This window comes from Sylvia atricapilla, chromosome 26, assembly GCF_009819655.1.
Source record: "Sylvia atricapilla isolate bSylAtr1 chromosome 26, bSylAtr1.pri, whole genome shotgun sequence".
Taxonomy (NCBI): Eukaryota; Metazoa; Chordata; class Aves; order Passeriformes; family Sylviidae; genus Sylvia; species Sylvia atricapilla.
The window spans coordinates 95,051-115,962 of record NC_089165.1 but is presented as its reverse complement, the minus strand read 5'-3'; the positions used below and the strand labels follow the sequence as shown (position 1 = coordinate 115,962).

The window sequence follows — 20,912 nt, the reverse complement described above, 5'->3', positions numbered from 1 at the left end:
GCTCCAACTGAGGCTTTTCGCAGGGAGGAGAGCTTACTCTGTCACCAGGTCCTGTTACAGAGTTTCTATGTATATTAATTGGTGTCTCAGCAACAAGCAGCTTTCTGTGAAAGCAGTGAAATTTAAAAATGGATCCTCTCACTTAGGACGACCGATCTCTCATGTTGCAGCCTTGCATTGAAGGGACATTGTCTTTTCTGCTCACAGTCCCCTGCAGAGCAAAAAGCTTTGTTGGATACAGGCGAGGACTCCCAGGGAGAGGTTGAGCCCTCCTTCCATGGTCTGGGTCACACAGAACCAGCTGGTGAGTGCGACTCTGAGCACCCTGCTCCTGCTGTGGCCTCAGTCAGTGCTACCCTGAGTCCTGCTTCTGAAGCCCAGCTTGCTCCTATTCAACAAGAACTGGCAGGGGTAAGTGTCAACCTACCAAGTACTTCTGCTGCTGAGGGGATTAGAGGAAAAAGTTCCTTCCACTAGGTGGAGTCTGTTACTGTTCACTTTAGGTAGTGCAAATCACAGTCTGTCTGGTACTTCGATCTCAAGTGTTAGTCCTCTCTAAACCCTCGTTCCAATTTGAAGAAATAGAAATTGTGTCTCCCTAGTAGCGTAACTGTACAAGACACCGCAAGTATTTAAAAATTAAAGGTGTGTGTTTGCTAAGGGTAAGAGCACTTCTAAATAAGTGAGAAAATAAGTCTATATTTGAGGGATTTGCTTCAAGCAGTTAGAAGAGAACTCTTTGTTCCCTCATGGGCTGTAATGCTGCAGCTTGACAAAATGAGCAACTAATACTGCTTCCACTGGATGTAATACCAACCCATAACGTACATAACAGATTAAAAGCATCAAGCATCATAGCAGAGTTTTGAATTTAGGTGTTTGGAGTGGGAAAAGCTTGTGGAATAGTTTGCTCATAGTTGGCTTTTCTGCTGGTGAGATAGCAAAATCTTCTCTAAAAGACTGGATGACTACCATACAGTCTTTCAGAGTAACTTCAACTGTTCCTAATCTTTCTGGTTGATGGACCATATTTTGTTGGTGCAGGTGAGCATCACTGTTCATTCTGGCATCACACCCTAGGCATGTGCTCTTTGCTAGATCTTTGTTAAGGCTGCTTCACCCAATATGTGCACCTTTTTCTTGCACTGGTTGGTTTGAGGTTTTTTTGTCCAAGAATCAGCCATTTGAAGTAAACCCAGTATTGAATGGAATCTTTGAGCTTCTTAAGGTTAAAACTTTCAAGGATTAATATTTTAAAATATAGCTGGTAAACGTGCAGAAAATCACGCTCTAAAACCCAATGTCCATATAGGAGACACAGGAATCCTGCAGCTTTATTCAAATAGAGAGGGAGGGTCCACTAGGCCCCACACCTCCCCCCCCCACTGGATTTTCTCTCTTGATATTTTGGAGGGCGCAGCCTCCCTTTTATACTGAACTTCCAGCCACACAGTGCCCTCTTCTTTTCCCTAGGTACTAGGAAGGCACAGCCCTCCCAAACTGCCTACCACATATTCCTCCTTGAACCTTGTATTTTACCCCAGAGTTCAGAAGTTCGGGCTTGTACAGAGTCCCCATTTGTCTGCTTCAGGAGTCAGGCTGTCCAGGCTCTGTAACAGACCTGCTGCTTGAAGTTAGTGGAGACATTAAGACCCATTTCAAAGACGTTAACACCCATACCCTCACCCATAGCATTCTTTATAAAGACCTTATCACACATCTCTCCTATCAAACAGAATCGTAGAAACTTTTATCTCAGTTTTCTGTTATTTTTACTAGAACTGTCCAAGAGAACAGTGTTAACCAGACTTTCAGGAACACAGCAGCAAGTGGTAATCTTTGTCTTGTTCTTAGAGAGCAGATAATCTTACCCCAGTTAAGCCAGTTCTGAAAGAAATTTAAAACCCGCAAATGCTGTTGGGGATCATATGCAGAAATTAGTGGCTGTATTCAGCTGCTTCATCATTCTTCTCGACTCCATTCAGTTAAATGTACCGAATTGTATGGTGCTCAGTATGGGCATGTAACTGGCATTCACTGGCAAGTACTTTTCAGATTATTCCTGTGTCTTAGAATAAAACTATCCCTTACCTTGAAATCTAGAGAAGGTTGATGCATTTTAAGAGTATTTGTACTGATTCGTTGGAGGGGCAGTTTTCATGCAGTCTTCCCAGGGCCTGGGAAGTTAGATGAGTTAAGACAGAAGAAGAGACAGTGCATATTTCTTGTTTACTTGTTTGTACACACACCGGCAGATAGTTTTGATATGACCCGAATTTGGTATGCCCATAGGTACAGCCCCTTGCAGAGCTGATGGTTATGTCCTGCTTGTCACATCTGGTTGTCTGGCATCAAGACTCTGCTGGAGGTTCTGGAATAGCCTTTAAGCAAATCATGGCAGTTCAGTAATGCCTGTGTATGTGCAGTGTCTGGACTGAAGACTTGCATTACTTTGCTCTGAAGTCCTTTATGTATGAGTTTTTGCATCTTAAAATGCATTTTCAAAGATTAACACTAGAAGTGTACTCTTAGAGCTTTCCCTGAATTACATTGACCTTTTCTGCTTTACCCAAATTCTCCTTTCCTGTCCGTGTTTCTGCTCACTAGTGTGAATAAGCAAAACCTGACAAATTTAAGTTTTGAAGTTCTTTCCTTAGCTTGATGTAACAATTTTGTGAGGAATTAATGTTTTTATTTAATTAATTGCTGTGACTTACACTTTTAAGAAGCAGTTGATAGCCTTTATGAAGCTAATTTTCTTAACTAGAAATGTGTCATAATTGTAGGAGCTTCTGTTTATGCATAAATGTAACTTTTCTCTAACTGGGTTTCTGAAAAGCCAGGGGCTGAGGGAATAAGTGAAAAGTTGCTTCCGCTCTCGAATGAGAAAATTCTAGGCATTCTGGGTTGGATTTTGCTGTTCCCAGTTTGTCTCTTCAGCATCAAAGTCCAAAAAACTGAATGGAAATAAATTTAATCACCTTGGTGGTTTATTATAGGATGAGATGGTCCTCCTTTTGTTTCTGTTGTGTGGGGTACTTTTGTAAAATACATGTTGCTGTAAAATACAGACTGAGTAGGTTGAGAAGAGAAATGTAAAATGGAGAGGCTGAGCTGCTGTTCATTGTCACTAAATGTAATTTGCCATTTTTCCAGTCTGTCAGGCTTGTCATGCATATGTGCCCCTGTTTTTTGTCTAGTCTACCCAGCTTTCTCTGAAGCAGCACTGGTATGCAATTCTTGATGCAGTGGTGACTTACTTGATCTGTGGCTCCATAGAAAAGCAAAGCTTATTCTAATGCAGTAGAGCTGTCTACCTCCATGGAATCTACCTGGCATCCATTTGTCCGAAGGTACATAGCTTTAATTTCCCAAAACTTTTGGGCTAGGAAGCATGGAAATAACTTGGAACAGATTCTCTGTTTTGCTTTGCCCTCAGTAGGTTACAGAGTTGATTCTGGATATTGGTTGCCCACTAAACATGGTGATGGTACATTAGTTGTGCTTGTCAGTTTCAAAATTACAGTAAGATGATATGAGGCTTGTACTATATAAGTTTGACTTTTTTGGATGTTACTTGAGCATTAAGAATGAAGCATGTTAGTAAAATCTTAAATTTTTTGACATTCAGGTGAAAATCACTTGTTTATTTTTGAGGATTTTTGCATATAGAGATCTGTAGTTTTACTCATGCAAATTTTTACCTAGTGTTTTCTTTTTGTTTTCGGATTTTTTGATAAAAGTGGAAATAAATTACTTGTGTATGTGTTAGGAGTTAGATTTCTTTCTTTTTTACTTACAGATTTTTTTTCCCCATAAGTTGCTAGAAAACTAGCTACTAGGTACTTACCGGTGCTAAGCAAAACTGAAGAAGCGGCCAAAGTCAGAAGGGGAGTGTAGCACCTGGCTACACTTCTTTTGTCTCTAGGAGTTTCTCTCAGAGAGAAGATAACCCTGAGTTTTGCAGGGGGCAGGTAAAAGATGGAGCTGGGGCACCTGTGCTCTAGCTCACTCTCAGCAATAAGAAAGAAGAGGGTCAAGCTGTTGCTTACTGTGGAAAGAGCTCACGGTCACGACTGGAGTCCAGTCCTGAAAACCTACCACCATATGCTCGTATGCCCGGGAATCTGAGCTGGCCTTTAGTGCCCTGCTGGGAGCCGGGCCGCCAGTGCCTCACCCCGCCACTTCTTCAGCTCTACTCTATGGGATTTCTCCGCTGTAGCCCCATCCCCTCTGCCCTGCTGGGACGTCCTGCAGTTCCAGCTATGCCACAGAGCTTCTGGTACATCTTATCCACCAGCCTGGGATTTCTGCTCTTTCCTGCCATTCCAGCTTAGTGCTCCTCTGTTGTGCAAGGGCACCAGGCTCAAACTGTTTCAGAGTTTTGTGAAGCAAAGCCCCTCCTCTGTCCCTTCCCGTCTCAGCTGAGAAAGCTGTCATGAAGTCCCTAGCTCTCTTCTTGTTGTTAATGTCATAGTTGTTGTTGTTGTTTGTTTGCCTTGTTATACATACTAGTAAAGAACTGTAATTCCTGTTCTCATAACTTTGCCTGAGAGCCCTTTAATTTCAAAATTATAATAATTCAGAAGGAAGGGGTTTGCATTCTCCATTCCAAGAGACACTCTTGCCTTCCCTAACAAACACCTGTCTTTCCAAACCAAGACAATACGTGACAACACTTTATGTGCAAAATGGAATATTTTCTGAGTTCAGATGCTAGTTGCTGAAATGTGTGATATCATGGTTTTCCATTTTAGCCTTATCATTATAAATAACGAGTCCAATTTCATAAAAGAATGATTTTGGCTTTTTCTATAAAATTATATTTTGCAAAATTTTATCAATAAATTGGCAATCAGACAGCATGGCTCCCGGGATCGATGCTGGGTGAACCTCAGATCGGACTGCGAGCTGTGTCCTCCCCGTTCACAAATTCTGCCCCCACACAGTCCAGTTTGATACAGTTTTTCTTGCTCGAGGTAAAAAGTTGCCTCACTCTGTTGGTGTTTCAAATTCGTATTTGTTTTCTTTCCCTCTGCTGGTCTCATGAGTGGTTTTCTGGGCAGTGTTGGGGCTCCTGATTAGATTTACAGGAACCTGGCATTCACATGCCCACCAGCCCGATGTAGGTAAGATCCCAATCAGGTGATGATCACCCCAGTTGTTAGCAATCCCATCTCAGGAGAAGACCCATCTCCTTCAGGAGTCTCCTTCTTTTATTTTGCAAATAAGAGTCTCCTATTCCTGGAAATGACTTATAGTTGCACTACGCTTTTTATTTCAAGGAGGCGGAGGCATTTGATACAGAATATATTTTATACAGGATATCTATCTGAAAAGAACGAATTAATTTCCCAATGATTATAACGCTTATCTTTTGGGAAAGTATTGTGTGTTGGCAAGGGCAGTGACTCATAAGACTGCATTCTGGTAGTACCATGGACTACTTGACTGATTATGTGGGAAGAGCTATGGATCATCAAATGCAGTATTAATATGGCTAGGCTGATAAAGGTGTGTAAATGCAGGGAGTTGTGTACCAGAGCTGTCAGTAGCTTCTTATTCCCAATGCTAAAGGTTTCAAAAGTACTCAACTAGGGTGCTGGTAAGGTAGATACTTTTCTGTGAACATAAAACAAAACAGAAAAGCCCTTAAAGGTAATTAAATAAGCAAAGTGCAGTATAAGTGAGTTTTTATTAGCATTTTGGGGAGTACTGCTAGTATAGTATTATCTGGGTTCTAACTGTTTGCAGTGCTAAATGGAAAGTTTTGTACTTTCTGGTATTCTCACCCCCAAGGTATGCCTCAGATGTCAGTCCTTTGCAGACTTGTGCAGTCCTTCTGTTTTGTCTGCCTGTTCTCAGTGCCCAAGTGGGTCAAGTCATGGTGGGGAAGGAGTTTTTTTGAGTCAGTGGGCTCTGCCCATGAGCTGCCATTCCTCCATTTATCAGCCAACCTCTGCAGTGAGACTGAGTGAAGGGGAGGTGCCTGTCTGCATGTCCTGGGGCAAGAGTGGGTGCAACAGTACTCTTGGACTAGGTAGATGGTCTGATATGTCAGAGCTGTCAGAAAAGATGGAGTAGCCAAGGTGGGGGTTGGTCTGTTCTTCCAGGTTGCAAGGTACAGGATAAGAGGAAATGACCTCAAGTTGAACATTTAGATTGGATATTAGAAAAAACATGTTCCACAAAAGGTTTGTGCAGCTCTGGAACAGGCTGCCCATGGCAGTGGTGGAGCCATCATCCCTGCAGGGATTTGTAAGATGTGTGGATGTAGCACTTGTGCACGTGTTTTAGCATTGGGCATGGCAATTCTGAGGGATCTCTTACACTTGGTACTCCTAAAGGTTCTTGCTAACCTAAGCAATTCAATGATTCTAAGAAGTTTTGTAATGAGATGAAGATGCTGATGTTGCCCTAATCACCTTCCATAGTGAAAGGAATCTGTCGTGGGGTTATTTTTTGGAGGAAGGGAGATTATAGTAGTTGAGGAACTGGCAAAGAAATAGGAGGAAGGAGCCATACAAGTTCTCAAAAAATACGTAAAACCTTTGTTCAAAGACTTTTTGAATATCTATGATAGTTGGTAACCTGTGATGTTTCCTTTCTTTTTCCTGGTACTGTGGAAGATGGGGGGGGGGGACTATGCATTGCTAATTCCAACAAAAATACTGTCGTACTCTTTTGTACAGCATGCTTTGAAGGACATTCCTCCAATGCTGTAATTTTGTTGAAGGAACTAACATCACTTAAAGTGATTAGGTAAAGTGCTTTGGAATGAGCTCTCAAATAATGGGTATGTTTATGTTGAGCTTGAAACTTTATATTTAAAAAATGAAACCAATTTTGAAAACTGTCATTTTCAAATTTTCAGTATATAGAAAATTTAACTGTAGTGATTGTCACACAGTCCCCCTAAAGATACTAGTGCTTGGGATATGAATTTTCAGCACTCTTACTTGGTAAATATTTTGAATTAATTGTATTTGATAGTATCTATGTGAAACTCTATGCTCACATGTAAGTCACAGAAGATTATTGCATTGAGTGTGCATCATTGACAGTAAAGAAAAAATCTCCGAACTGATGCTTAAAGCATTTGTATCAAACTGAAGAGAATGAAATGTTCAGTATATGATCTTTGTTTGATCAGTGTTATCTGATTTCAGAGATCTGCAGATGGATCGAGTCCAGAAGATGGAGATGGTAAGAAATTTTATTGTAAAATTAAAAGCCTTCAATGTGTCTTGCTGGGATATTTTGCATTTTCTCTAATAATTTTTGTTTTCTGCAGATTCTGATCGAGAGGATGGAAGCTACTGTCCACCTGTAAAGCGTGAGAGAACTTCATCTTTAACTCAGTTCCCTCCTTCTCAGGCAGGTAAGTGTTGCTACATTATTATATATGAGGGGTGGTTTTCCTTCTTAGAAATTCTTTTTTCAGTCATGTAAGCCGTCTTATTATTGTCTGCTGTGCTTTGGGTTAAGACCACCGCAACCGTGTACTCATGTTAACAAATTTGGTAAAGCCCAAAGGAGTTGATAGATAATTTTTTAAACATTTTCTATCTGTAATTTGATGTGTGTTTGTAAGTTTCAGCTTTTACTCTTGTACTGTTAAATTGCAGAATTAACCAGAAATTTTCCTGATTTGTTGTGATCAAGTTGCTTCTTTCCAAATTTATATAAGTGCTACCTTTTGTCTTATTTACTCTGCTGCCAGGGAAAATTTTCAAGTCTCAGCTTGTGTTTTAGCCCTTTCCTTTTCTCTTCTCCCATTCCTTTTAAAATGGGGAGGATTCAGTGCATTTCTTAAACACTTGACATATGCAGGAGAGAATGACCACAGCCTGTGTGTGTGCACAGTCAGGGCAGTGAAATCACTGGGGTAGATTCATGCAGTTCAGTTGCACAGAAATGGTCACATTTGTTCACTCGCAGGAACAGTCTTGATTTGTGCTGTCGCTCCTCACAAATCATATGAAGGTTTTAGCTTCAGTCAACGGTTATTTTAGTAAAGATATGTCAGTGTTTGAGGCAGATTTTGTGACTGCTGAAAAACCTTGAAGAAGAGAACAGTAAAAAAATATTCCTGTCACATGCCACCTATTCTGTAAATGTGACTAAAAGATGAAAGTTGTTTTAATTTTAAATAAATAAATTACTATGAAATCCAAAATGTAGTTGCTGATACTGTATGGGTACATCATTCTAAATTCATGAACCAGTTCTAGTCAGGGGAAGAAGTCCTTCTCTTTCAGATCCCAGTTTTCTGGTTCTGTTGTGCAGCTCAGTGGGTCTCCAGATGCTGTCCTGTGAATTGAGTAACCAGTGTTTCCGCTGTCTGCTTGCCAACCACTCTTAGTAAAGGAATGCACAAAAATAATGGAGTTTTGTAGATTTTGTTAACAGTATGTGTATACTCAGAAGCCTGATAATCTCTAGCACTTGTATTCCACAATATCTTTGTCTTATAAGGTTAGAATCTCTGTGCTAAGTGTGTTAAGAAGTGGAGTGTAGCAAGGGTCCCTGGCTATTAGGATATCAGACAGAACAGACGACACGCCTAGCCAATACGACTTCCATGTCAAATTCCCCTTTATTATCAGCCCGCAGTGAGTTATATGGGTTTGCCACTTAGTTTATAGTTACAGGCTGTACAAAGAATGCAAACAATCCTTATTTATCTAAGTCTTAAGGTGGCTAAAGTGTTCAAACTACAATTCTACATTTAGAAACCCATTACTTCCCAGAACGCCTTAATATAAGCTGTGAGTTCTCTATTGCGCCACAACTATGAATTTCTAGCTGCATCACTGTGGCCTGCAGGCCCTCTGGGCTCAGGGGCCCACGGGCTCTGCAGGCCAAAGGGCCCAGTCTGGAATTGCTCATCCTCAATCAATCCAAATATAAATCCCAACAATGGAGGAAAACAATTTACTCAACTCTTTCATGGTTAAATACTATATGTTCTAAAAGTCCAGTGTCCTTTCTCAAGCCTCTGCTTAACTAATGTATTTTGAGAGGATGTGGCAATTTATCTGATACCTTTGTTCTCTTCTGGTGTGTGTTGTTGTCAAGCTGTCACAGCTTTGATTTGAATTGCAACTTCCATAAAGACCTCTTTGAGTATTACTGACATTATTCAACGGCTTTGGTTTCCAGAAAATCTTTTACTTTCCCACCTTCTTATTTCTTTTTATACGGTTATGTTTCTCTCAAGAATAGGGAAATTTTACTTACATGAAAACTGTGTCACGTTTAAGCTTAAGGCAAATAATAAAAAGAGAGAAAGTGAATTAAAGAAAGTATTAAAAAATATTTAAGACTTAATTATAAAAGGTAAATGCCACATCTTAGTGCAGTGATGTTCAAAGATGGGCTTCATTTCTCTTTTCAACATACTTAAGCTTTTTCTATGCCTTATAAAAGCTAAAAGAGCTAATAAATACTGTTATGCTTTTCTTCATGGGAAATGATCTATTGGAGAAATCTGTCTCCTTCTCTGATTGTCCTATTTCATAAATTGGACTGTGATTTTTGTGTAACAGCAGAAGTACTAGAACTGCTGGACAGGGTGTCAACCAAATTCCTTATTACTTGCTTCTTTCACCCTAGCAAAGGGTGGAAAAGAAATGCTGTCCTTTGCCTGTTTTTTAAAACTTTTTTTTGTTGACCTATGCTGCTGAAGTGACATCTGACAGTACTCAGATGTGCTCTCCTCTGTTTCTGTTGGAGTTTTGTCTTTGCAGGGTGGTTCATACCTCAGTTGCCTCATGGTGCAGACAGTGCAGTCCATCAGCCCATATGTTCACTCCTACTCTCTAGCAGGCATTACACACTTTCCTGCTCTCTCTCTGCAGGGGCCTTTTGAAATGTTATTAATACATTTTGCAATGATATTATATATTCTAACACCACTTCTAATTCCTAACTCAGGTACAGTTCAGATTGGGAATCCTGTATTTATACAGAAATCAGAAAACATAAAATTTGTTCTTTCTCTGGTTCAGGAGATATCGAAAGGATTTTATGGACAGTGGTTTTTTTGCTACTTTGGCTGTAATACTGTTTTCATTTAGAAGAAAACAAATTGCTAAAAAAGTAGTTTTCAGTTTGAAGTCTGGGAACAGGTTTATAATAAAGAACAGCATACTCAACTTCTTCCCTTTTTTTCGTTTTCCTTGACTGCAGTAACAAAGAACAATGTCTTTATGCCATCAAGCTTCTGTGAACCCTCTACAGGCAATTCTGACTCAGAACCGGGTGAGCTTAATTTTCTGCTTTTTTTCTTGAACTGTTGTTAATTTGCCATGATCCCAAGTACTCTGATACTTCAGAAGTAAAACCCTGTCTGTGAGAATGGAAATGATGATGGTTCTGATCTTAGAGCTGTTCTCTTGCTTGTTTGGGTGTTTGACTTCACCCTTGCTGGAGATAATTACAATTATATCAAAATTGTTAAATATGTTGGGAGTGATGGTAGAATACTGCAGTATGACCTTTTCCTGCTAGCCTCACAATAAAATGTGGGAAATTGTCATTTATCTACTTTGGCAAACTGTTCTTTATACTGGAAAGCAAAACAACCATAAGGTATGGTCATGATTGTGTTCAGCTAAGACATCTGTGTTGACAGAACTGCTGATTTTGTTAGTTTCTGTAGTTTTGGTTTGGTGTTGTTGGTATCACTGCAGTGCACATCAGTATCTTATGCTTATAACCAAGCACAGTGAGGCTATAAGATGCTGTGTTGTCTTATTCTGAGTACTGATATTAAGCCCCTATAAGGAAAAAAGTGTAATTATTATTCGGAATTTGATTATTAATAGCTGTAAATTTTTTGAGATTTTGGTACTTAATTTAAAACTATAACTGTAGTGAGTGTGAGCAAAGGAATTTCTTTTATCTTCATACTACAAAAGCAGGAGTAAAAGCTTATTATTACAAGAAACTAACATTAAGCAATTAAGTTTAACTTAATTTATGATAATTAGCAGTTAGATACTTGTTAGCAGCTGTCATGTTCAGTCATAATTTTGATTGTTTTCTTTAGTTCGATTTTCACTTAAAACCTTTATTATTTATATTAAGTCATTCACAGAAGGACTTAATGTCTTCATGTCTTAATGTGTTCACCCACTTCTCTGGTGAACACAGTCTTTTTCCTGTTTCTTTTGAAAAAAAAAATTAACTTTTTGCACGTGACACCCTGTGTTTGTCTGTGATATATATTTGCTGTGATGATCAGTGGAAATTCGGGTTTCTTTGAGAAGAAGAGAATTTTTTGGGGGGAATCTCCTAATAACTTCGCATATTTATAGAACTTGTGGGTTGTTACAGTGGTAAAAACATGAGGAATTTTATGATTGAATGGATATTTCTAGTATGTTACAGCTTTTCCTTGTAATTTTGTATTTCACTTCCAGAGGAAAAGAGCAGTGGGTTCCGGCTGAAGCCACCAATACTTATCCATGGTCAGGCACCTAGTGCAGGTGAGTTCACTGTTTACTGCAACAGTACAAAGAAACCAGTTCAAGCATTTTATTTAGTTAATAGTTTCATCAATCAGCTATTGCAAATAGAAAGTGGCAATACCTATATGTCTGCAGAAAAAAATCTTATCTTCTCTAGGTAGTGCCCATATCCATGCCTATATGTGTAATGCATATGGGTGCCATCCATGTTTTGCATTGGATCAGCTGTGCATGTCTCAAGTGCATCTCCCAGCTGTCGCTGCTTAGCAAGCTTGTGTTTGTGCTTGGAGTAATCTTACAGACAGTGTATTTGATTCCTTTGGTAGCAAACCATAAGAAAAAGGGTGTTCCAGCTGTGCCTTGAGCAAGTTCCAGCCATTACTGACTGTTCAGTCTGCGACCAGGCCAGGGCAGCTGGAAGTATCAGAGCGCCCACTTCTGCTCTCCCTGGCTTTTGGTGGCAGTGTGGGTGGTGAGTCCTTGATCATGCCTCTTCTGCACTACAGGTTGGCTGTGACTCAGTTTGCTGTTTACTGGTGTAGATCCAGCAACTATCAAAAAGATATTAGTATTACAGCTCTGTAGGAATCTGAAGGGGGAAAACCCCACCCCAAAACTATTTAGGTAATGAAAGCTCTTACTGCATAACTATATGGAAACTTAATTTCACGTGTAGGAAGAGTGGTAAATTTAAGAAAGGAACAAGCTGATTTGTTCTTATGAATGTTTGAACTTAGGATAGATTAATAATCGGATATCATGCCCTTTGAATATGGGTGACCTGAAATGGAACTAATTGCTATGAGTGAGTTCTGTTGCAGTATTTTATTGGATTAAGAGTTCATCTTGACTTTTTTTTTTTAGTGGAGAAAAGTGAACCTTCTGGGCTTGCCATAACCCTCTAGAGCTGATGTTACAGTGTTTGGGATTTTTTTTCATTAGGTTGTTTAGGGTCAAGTAGCTTTTTGAATCATAGCAGAATTAGAGTTGTAGTGCTGTGCATCTTACCTATAACTAGCAAAGAGGCCAGGTTAATTCAAACAGGCAAAAGGTTGTTAAATGACACAACACAACTATTATAGTGCCAGTATGTTTGATTGCATGGATAAAAAAAAAGAATCTTACTAATATCTGGAAATTACTTTATCGAAAGGAGAAGACTTGGAATGTGTAGTTGAATAAAATGTCAGTGCATAAGTAGGATTACTAGTGTACTGTTCATTTCTCTTACATAGTGGCTTTTATTTCTGGATCAGTGCTAAACTTTTGTTCTGTGCTTTCCTGGATTAGGTTGGCAATACATTTTAAAGTGTCTTTTTAGCCTAGGAAATAGCCTTCTCTGTTAGGGACTAACTCTCTTTTGAGGCTGAGTAAGGAGGGGTGGAAAAGAAGTCAGTAGCAGCTTTTTGTAGTATCTGTTTTTTCATTGTGTGTTCTGTTGGAAGCAGTTGGAGAAGATTAGATGAAGCTGAATTTTCCAACATTAAAGCTTCATACTTCAACTTTGCACTTGCAGGTCTCCCTAGCCAGAAACCTAAGGAACAGCAGCGAAGTGTACTTCGTCCAGCAGTATTACAGGCACCGCAGCCAAAAGCTTTCTCACAGATGGGTAAATAATGCTTTTGCATTCTAAATACTGTGGAGAGAGAATAAAATACTGAATTTGTTTACTGTGATGGTTTGGTTTTACTCAACACCCACCTTGGTTTTTCTAGTTTTCTCCTTTCAAAAAATAAACATCTTAAATGGTAAGTGTATCTGTATTGCATGAAAGATAACATAGTGGAGCCTTAAGGTCTTGTGTAGGATGACTGTCTGGTATGAACAGACCTCTGACTTTGGTGGGGTCCATGCTTGAATTTTGGAATAAAAAGACTTTTAAGAGTGTGGTATAGCAATCTCAAATGACAGCACCATGGTGTAATAAGCTATTACAGTAAAGTCCCTAAATCAGTGAGAGGTGCCTCAGGGCTTAAAGACCGTTTTGAAGTTGGGACTTTGAAGTACAATTTTAATTATGAACATACAATTTTAATTCTTAAGTTTGGTCATTCATATAATGTTTATTGTATTATGGAATTACAGAATTTGATATAGCTGATGGAAATAGGCACAATTAAAGTGTGGAAGTTAATTTAAAAACTGTTTAAAGTATCCCTGTCTCCTAAACCCCCTGTTTCCCCAGCCTGATGCCATTTTTTATGTGGAAGTTTAGTTGAATAGGAACAGGAGTAACTTCAGTGAATGCAGAATCCGGCATAGAACCAAACAGTTCTAGCTTTATTTCTTGATGTGCTTCCTGACACAGACTGGACTCTACAGAGGCCTTAGTATTGGGGTAAAAATACTCAGTGTAAGGTCAGTATATGAGCAGCTGGATCAGTCTGAAGACAAGCCCTGCTGGCTGTGATCAGATTGGAGTACGATGGTTGCTTGAAGTTGTACATATTGAAGTCCTTAAACATTTTCTATAGATTAATTTGCTGACTTGGGTTTCTACATGTGGAATTTTGATTCTGCTAAGAATTGCTGAATTGTGATCCTCATGTTTCTTGCAAAATACTATGGTAACTTTTTATTTTACGTTGCAACGTTTGATGGACTTAACCAGGAAAACTGCATGCAATTTGCATAAGAAAACTTTTATGACAGTCTAAATATCTAGAGAGTTAATGTAATTTTTTATTTCTGTGTTGCAGTTCTCAGCAGTGGCACCAATGGTGTGAATATCCCTCCAGATTCTGCAGCCACATCAGAATCACCAAGTGATGCAACACTGAAAAGTTCAGACTCTGAAGACAAGGTGAGTTGGAGAAGGAGACTTAAAGGTGATAGACATAAATGTGCTCTGAACAGAGTGAAAAGCCAGTAGCAGCACATGAATTTCCTACAGGAATTGGACAGTGCAGGCAATGAGGGGCTGAAAAGCTTCACCTAGAGCAAAAGACATCTAAGTGTATCGGAAGTTGTTTATTGGCTGTCATGAAACAAAGGTATTGAAATATTTACTTCCAGTTCTGTGTAGTGTGTCCAGTCCTTACCTTGAGATTTTGAGCTAAGTGTTAGCATGTGAAGGTCTTGACTGATAGCATGAGGGGGATGTTTGGGGACTTTGAGTGTGCTTAAGGTTTTTTGTAGCTTCATTAGGCAATTTTTTTGCTTTTTGTTGCCATATTGAGCATATGAGTAGTGTTGAGAAGGCAAGAGTATGGAACAGTTAGCTTGAAATTCAAGTCTTAATCCTGAATATGCAAGCAGAAACACTTGGAGTGTGAATGGCTTTTTAAGGTTTAGTGAAAAGCTACTGCCACAACTAAGTGTTGATAGATAAATTGAATGTATGTACCACTATGAAAACTGTGAGACAAGTTTGTAAACCAGCTGTGTATGTCATTAGAGACACCTTCTCTCTGCTTTTAACATCCACAAGTTCTCTTCATTTTTTTTATCAACTCACCTTGGAGAAAGTTTTCTGGTAGACAAAAGCTCTTAAATCTGATTACTAAGGATTTCTGGAAGGTCAGTATAAATGGTATAAAGCTTCATAACTGAACATTTGCAATATTACCAAGAGTTGTGGTGAGATACTCTTGTCTTGGCATTTGTGTCAGTTTTGTCTCTCTGAAACTTTCTAGCACAGCTAGAAGTCATTTGAGTTCTTGCAGTAGATGTGTTAAATGCTGGAGTCTCTGCAGAATATTAGATGGCTTGGTGAGAGTGAAAGATTACTTCTGGAATTGTTTCATATGGGTAATTGTATGTGCAGATCTGTGGCATACATTTGGTGTATTACAGAGAGAGAACTTCCTTGTGAGGGCAAGTGTATGTGATTTGCAGTATTACATAAGCGTGGTCTGCCTTTGTTAGAGCCGATATGAGTCGTGGTCTTACCTTTCTGACAGGAAAAGATTTTTCTCTGATGTCTGTCTTTTGCTTATACAAGGTAATGGAGGGGGAATGTTCTCAGTCTGGTGGTTGTCGTACCCTGAGCAGCTATGTGGCAACTTCCACCTATCTAGTCTCTGTCTTGAAATCCCCAGGGAAACTATAGGAGCCCTAAGCAATGTTGTCCTCAGATGGGTACAAGCTGCAGCCTTTGATCCAGCCTTCCTCAATTGGTAGAAGAGTCAGGTGGCTGAAAGTCATCAAGGAAACTTGACAGACCTCAGCATTTCTGGTAGAGGGGAGATGCTGATCCTTATCCAGAAGGAAGAGGACCTGTTAAGGAAATCCTAGGCTAATGATTTTTCCTTGTGTTCAACAGAATGCTCCTTCAACCTATGTATCTTTCAGTAGTGAAGGACTACTCCCAGTGATCAGCATTGGCCCATTTCTAATTGCAAGCAGAAAAACCATGTGTTTGAAATACCAGAATTAAAATCTGAAGGCAAATGAATCAGCTAGGTCATGCAAAAGTTGTCCCTTAAACATAAAATGGGATTTGTGAAACTCTTGGACCTAATCTAGTGTTGTTTTCCTACTGCTTTTTTTGACCTATGTGATATGTGCAGGAAGTGCCATGGCTGGCACATGGAGGTAACAACACCCTGCATGAGACACTAACAGAAGGCACTGGCAATCTGTGTTTAGTGAGGTTTCATTGGGATCATGGATCCAGGAGGTTTACTTGGGCAGCTGGAGTACTGTATTAGATAGCTAAGGGTTTTTTAGGAAATAAAGCAGGAAAGACAGGGATGGTTCTGCTATGCTAAAATAAGCTGTTTGAATGCAAGAAGGCACTGAATTGGTCAAGGCTTTCTAGATTAAGATCTGAGGGGAAGCCAACAAGAGGGAGATGAAAGTGAACCTTCACCAGACTTGGACTGATGAAGTAGAGAAAGTAACTAACACCCTTGAGAACTAGAAGCTTCACAATTACAGATCTTGGTTCTAAAGGGAACTTTAGTAATGGGACACCCGATAAAATGGTAACATGTCCTGGTAGAAATCCTCCAGAATACTCCTGGAGATTTTAGAAATAAGTTGATGAGCATATTTGCATATGGTGAGTAAGTTGATGTGGGAGGTGTTTAGCTGTACCTGGTATTCACAGCAAATAACTGGCTAGAAATGCAAAGGTTGAGAGTAGCTGTCATTGCAGTGTCAGTGGGGTGGAGTTTGAGATCCTGAGGAAACTAAAAAGTAGCAGAATAAAAATCTGGACTTCAGGAAAGAAGCCTTCAGGTTGTTCATTGAGCTGGTTGATAGGATTCTGAAGGACGGCAGGGCTCACAAGAGCTCATTTACCTCCGTGGAAAACCTCAGAGAATGAATAATCTGTCCCAAAGTGCATGAAACTGTGCAAGTGTGGCAGGAGGACAATGCATATGGGCTTGGGAGCTCATTAAATCCAGAAAGGGAATGTGCATATAATAGGTGAAAGTAATCAAGACACCCAAGAAGTATACAGAAGGATTGCCTGGATGTGTGGGAGAACAGGGAAAGCCTAAATTTGCCTGGAGTTGGAAATGAGAGAGAATGAAAAGCTGCAGGCAAGGTTTCTGCGGGTATTTGCAGCAAAGATGAAGGAATATTGTAGGCCTTCTGGAAAATGTTGAAGAGAACCTCTCGGTGAAAAAAATGAAAAAAATCTGAGGTACTCAATGCCTTTGTCTTGTTTTCGTTTCCACTGAAGAGGTCTGCTGTCAGGTCTACCAAGTTCCTTTTTTAAGGGGAAGATTGATGGAGTGAATTATTACAGTAGATTTGCATAAGGACTGTTTTAGACAGTTTGATGTACACAGGCCCATGAGACCAGACAGGATATATCTATGTGTGCGGAAGGAGAGTCATGGTTTAACCCCAACTGGCAGCTAAGTACCATGATGTACTTGTTCACTCCCTCCACTCAAGTGTGAAGGGGAGAAGAATCAGAAAAAAAGTAAAGCTAATGGATTGAGGTAAGAACAGTTATTGAAGTGTTGAAACAGAGTAAAGTATAGTAATTGTAATTAAAAGGGGAGAGAGACAGATAAACAAAGCATAAAGAAAAGAAGTGATTACCACTATAGGTTCTCAGCATCCACTGATCTGTGTCTTGTCTCCCAGCAGCAATCAGCCTTTCACCAGCAGCTGCCCTGGTTTACACACTGGGCAGGACATTCTGTGGTGTGGAATATCCCTCTGGCCAGTTGAGGTCAGTTGTTCTGGCTGTGCTCCCCACCCCCAGCTTCTTGTACACCTCCTTGCTGGCAGAGTATGAGACACTCCGAGTTCTTGACTTGGGGTGAGCACAACAGAGCCACAACCAAAATATCAGCATGTGATCAAGATCATTCTCATCCTGGATCCAAAATACAGTGTTGTACTGGCAAGAAAATGAACTCAGGACAGGAAGCTGGGAGGTGCTAGTGTGAGACCACTATCTGTCCTCAGAGAGCTGTGGTAATGTGGTGGGTCCCACTTTCTGGGGAAGAAGAAAGCATGGCACACATTTCCACGAATGGCACGAAAGAGGTTCCAGGAAAGTAGAAATGGCTCAGCTCCTTCCTCTCCCTTTGTGGTGAAGGAATCCTAGGATATGAGGCACATTAAAGGGATTGAAAACAGCCAGCATAGATAAAACAGATCAACCTGTTGGGTTTTTTATCCTCTAAGATTATTAGCTTTGCAGAGAGCTCTACTTGTTGATTTTGACTTCAGGCAAGATCTTTGTATGGTCTGAAGTATCACTGTCATAGCCAAAATGGAAAGATGTTCTGGTTGGATGAAGTTTAAAGAGGGTAAAAAATTGGCTGAAGCAGCGAGCTTTGAGGATAGCAGTCAGTGGTTGGAAGCCTGAGAAGTGTCAGTCACTAGAGGCATTCCATAGGACTGTTCAACATATACACAAACAACCTGGCAAGATGAAATAAATCTTGTTGTTTGTGGATACTAGTACACTGTGGGAAGGGGAAATGGTCAGTGTGTGGGAAGATAGTAGCTGTTCGGCAGGTTCTGAGCAGGTTGGAAAAAAAAGCTGAGAAAAACTAGCTGATGGTCAGCAAATGCGAAATTCTGTACATTAGGTTAGAGGAACCCATGTATCACTAGGACTGAAGAGGGATTGGCTAGAAAGCAGCTGTTCAGACAAGTCTTGGAGATCCTGAGGAGTGTTGAGACAAGTTCTCCCATACAGAATTTGGTAGCAGATCTATAGATGATAGTATTGCTTCTAAAGGTGACAGTTTATTTTGGAAGAAGGGAGATGTCTTGGTTTGGGAAGACAGGTATCCACCAGGGAAAGCTGGAGTTTCCCTTGGAGTGGAGAATGTAAACCACCTCCTTTTTCCAATTATATATTAGCAGTTAGAGGCTTTTAGGCAAAAGATTTGGATATAGAAATAGCAGTTCTTTACTAGTATGTATAACAAAGCAAACAAAAAGCAACAACTACAGCATTGATAACAAAAACAGTACCAAGAACCTCGAGGGCTTTGTTTTACAAAAACCTGGGGCAGTTTAGTCTCGATGCCTTTGTAGGATCCTCAGAGCACCAAGCTGGAGCAGTGGCCAAGTCCCGGGCTGGTGGCTGCGGTGGCAGGGTGTCCTGGCAGGGCAGGGGGCTGCAGGGTCACACTGTAGCAAGGGGAGCAGTGCCAGAGAATCCACGATGGTGGGGCAGGGCTGGCCCAGCTCAGCTCCAGCAGGGTGGCAGAGAAGCTCAGAATTCCAAGGCAAGCAGATGATGGTGGATTTCCTCTAGCGACAGTGAACTCTTCTAGCAGTGAGCAGCAACCCAGCCGTTCTCCCTCCCCAAACGCCAAAAAAACCGAAGTCCCAAACTGCCTCAAGCTTGGTCCTTTACCTGCCCCAAAACTCACTCATCTCCCACTCTGAGCTTTGGCCACCTCTTTGTTTTGGTTAAGTGCTCTTAAGTATCCAACACTTAATCTCCTTGGTAACTTGCGGGGGGCGGGGCGGGGGGGGGTGTGGGGGGTGGGGGGGAATTTCTTTAGAGTGAAAAAGGGACAAACCTAACCCCTAACAGGAGATCAGGAAGGGAAAAAAAAAAAGGAAAACTTCACATTCGCCAGTCAAAGACTAGTAGTGGGTTCCCTAGACGTGCATCTTCCCCCTGAGTGTTCTCTCCAGTGGAACAGGTGGTGACCCCTAATACTCTTCCCATAGTAACTATATAATTTTCTTCGTAATATGCTCAGACTTCTGTGGCTAGGGTGTTTTTTTTTTCTGCTTATGGTGCTTGTAATAAGTGATCGGCCAAATTTCATCAATATGCCATTTTATTAAGAAATATTGCGAAATAGAAATTAAAAAAAAGCCACAAGCAATGGACAGCATCAGGATCGGTGCTGGGTGAACCTTAGAATCAGCTGTGTGCCATATCCTCCCCCTTCACAAAGTCCACTGTTGCAGGGCCAGCTTGTATACAGTTTTTTGGCCAGAAAGAAGGTTGCCTCATCCTTTTGTCCACTCAGTTGTTGTTCCATATTCATATTTCTTTTCTCTCCGTCTGCCAGTCTGATGAATAGCTTTCCGGGCAGGATTGGATGTCTGATTGCATTTATGGGAACCCCGATTGCATATATGGGAACAACCTGTATTGGGATGCACACCCAGGCTGAAGTAGATAAGATTTTCATCAGGTGTTGAGCACTGGGTCCTTGGTAATCCCATCTTCGGAGAGGACCCATCTCCTGGTGGAGGCACCCTTCTTACTATTGCAAATGTGCTGCTTCCCCTGTTTCCAGCAGAGGCTTGCAGTTTCACAATTACTTTTTATTTGATGGATTTAAAATGATTTAATACCATATATTTCTATAAAACACGAATTAATTCTCCAATATGTATAACAGTGGGTTGATGCTGATGGGAGTGTGCTTTGCTGAGGGGCAACTGCTGTATGTGGGTCACTTCTTAGGTTTTGTGTGTGCATAGTGTTGGGTCTTCCTATCAGTGTCAAAAGCTAGGAGGTTAGGTCAGAAGCAGGAGGGAGTAATTCTCATGCAGGTTGCAATTGCTTTCCAACACTACTTTAAGGGTTTGTCTTTGAGTATAGTGGAAGAAGAGCCATAATATGGTAATAATCAGGAAAAAGTGCCACCATGGCATGTGCAGGGAGAAGTCACAAAGCCACTTGTGGAAAGCAGGTGATAGAGGTGCAGAATACAAAGTCCTTAGGAGAACAAAAAGTTCAGGAACCTTCAGGTGCTGAGCAGCAGTGATGAACACTAGATTGAACATAAATAAGTATCCTTTTATTGATTAAGAGGACTTACGGACTGCTTTAGAAAACAGCAGCCATTAAGTTCAGGAAAGTGATCTCCTTCTTTTTGTGCCACGGATGGATGTTATCAGGAATACTATATAGTTTGTTGGGCTTTACAGTAAATTAAAGACACTTAATAGTCTCCAAGGGAACTGGTGGCTGGAGCACAAGATATGCGATGAGAAATGAAAAAGCTGAGTATGTTCTGCTTCGACTAGGGGAGGAGG

The 20,912-nt window shown here is 40.5% G+C and overlaps 1 protein-coding gene across 1 annotated transcript in view; it reads left to right on the top strand.

Moving 5' to 3' along the window:
- RANBP3 (RAN binding protein 3) overlaps positions 1 to 20,912 on the top strand; it is a 54,423-nt gene that overhangs the window by 20,029 nt on the left and 13,482 nt on the right. Inside the window, 6 exon segments of the mRNA XM_066336071.1 lie at positions 7,170 to 7,206; positions 7,295 to 7,381; positions 10,195 to 10,266; positions 11,430 to 11,495; positions 12,994 to 13,086; positions 14,177 to 14,280. Of these exon segments, the coding sequence (XP_066192168.1) occupies positions 7,170 to 7,206; positions 7,295 to 7,381; positions 10,195 to 10,266; positions 11,430 to 11,495; positions 12,994 to 13,086; positions 14,177 to 14,280 (459 nt within the window).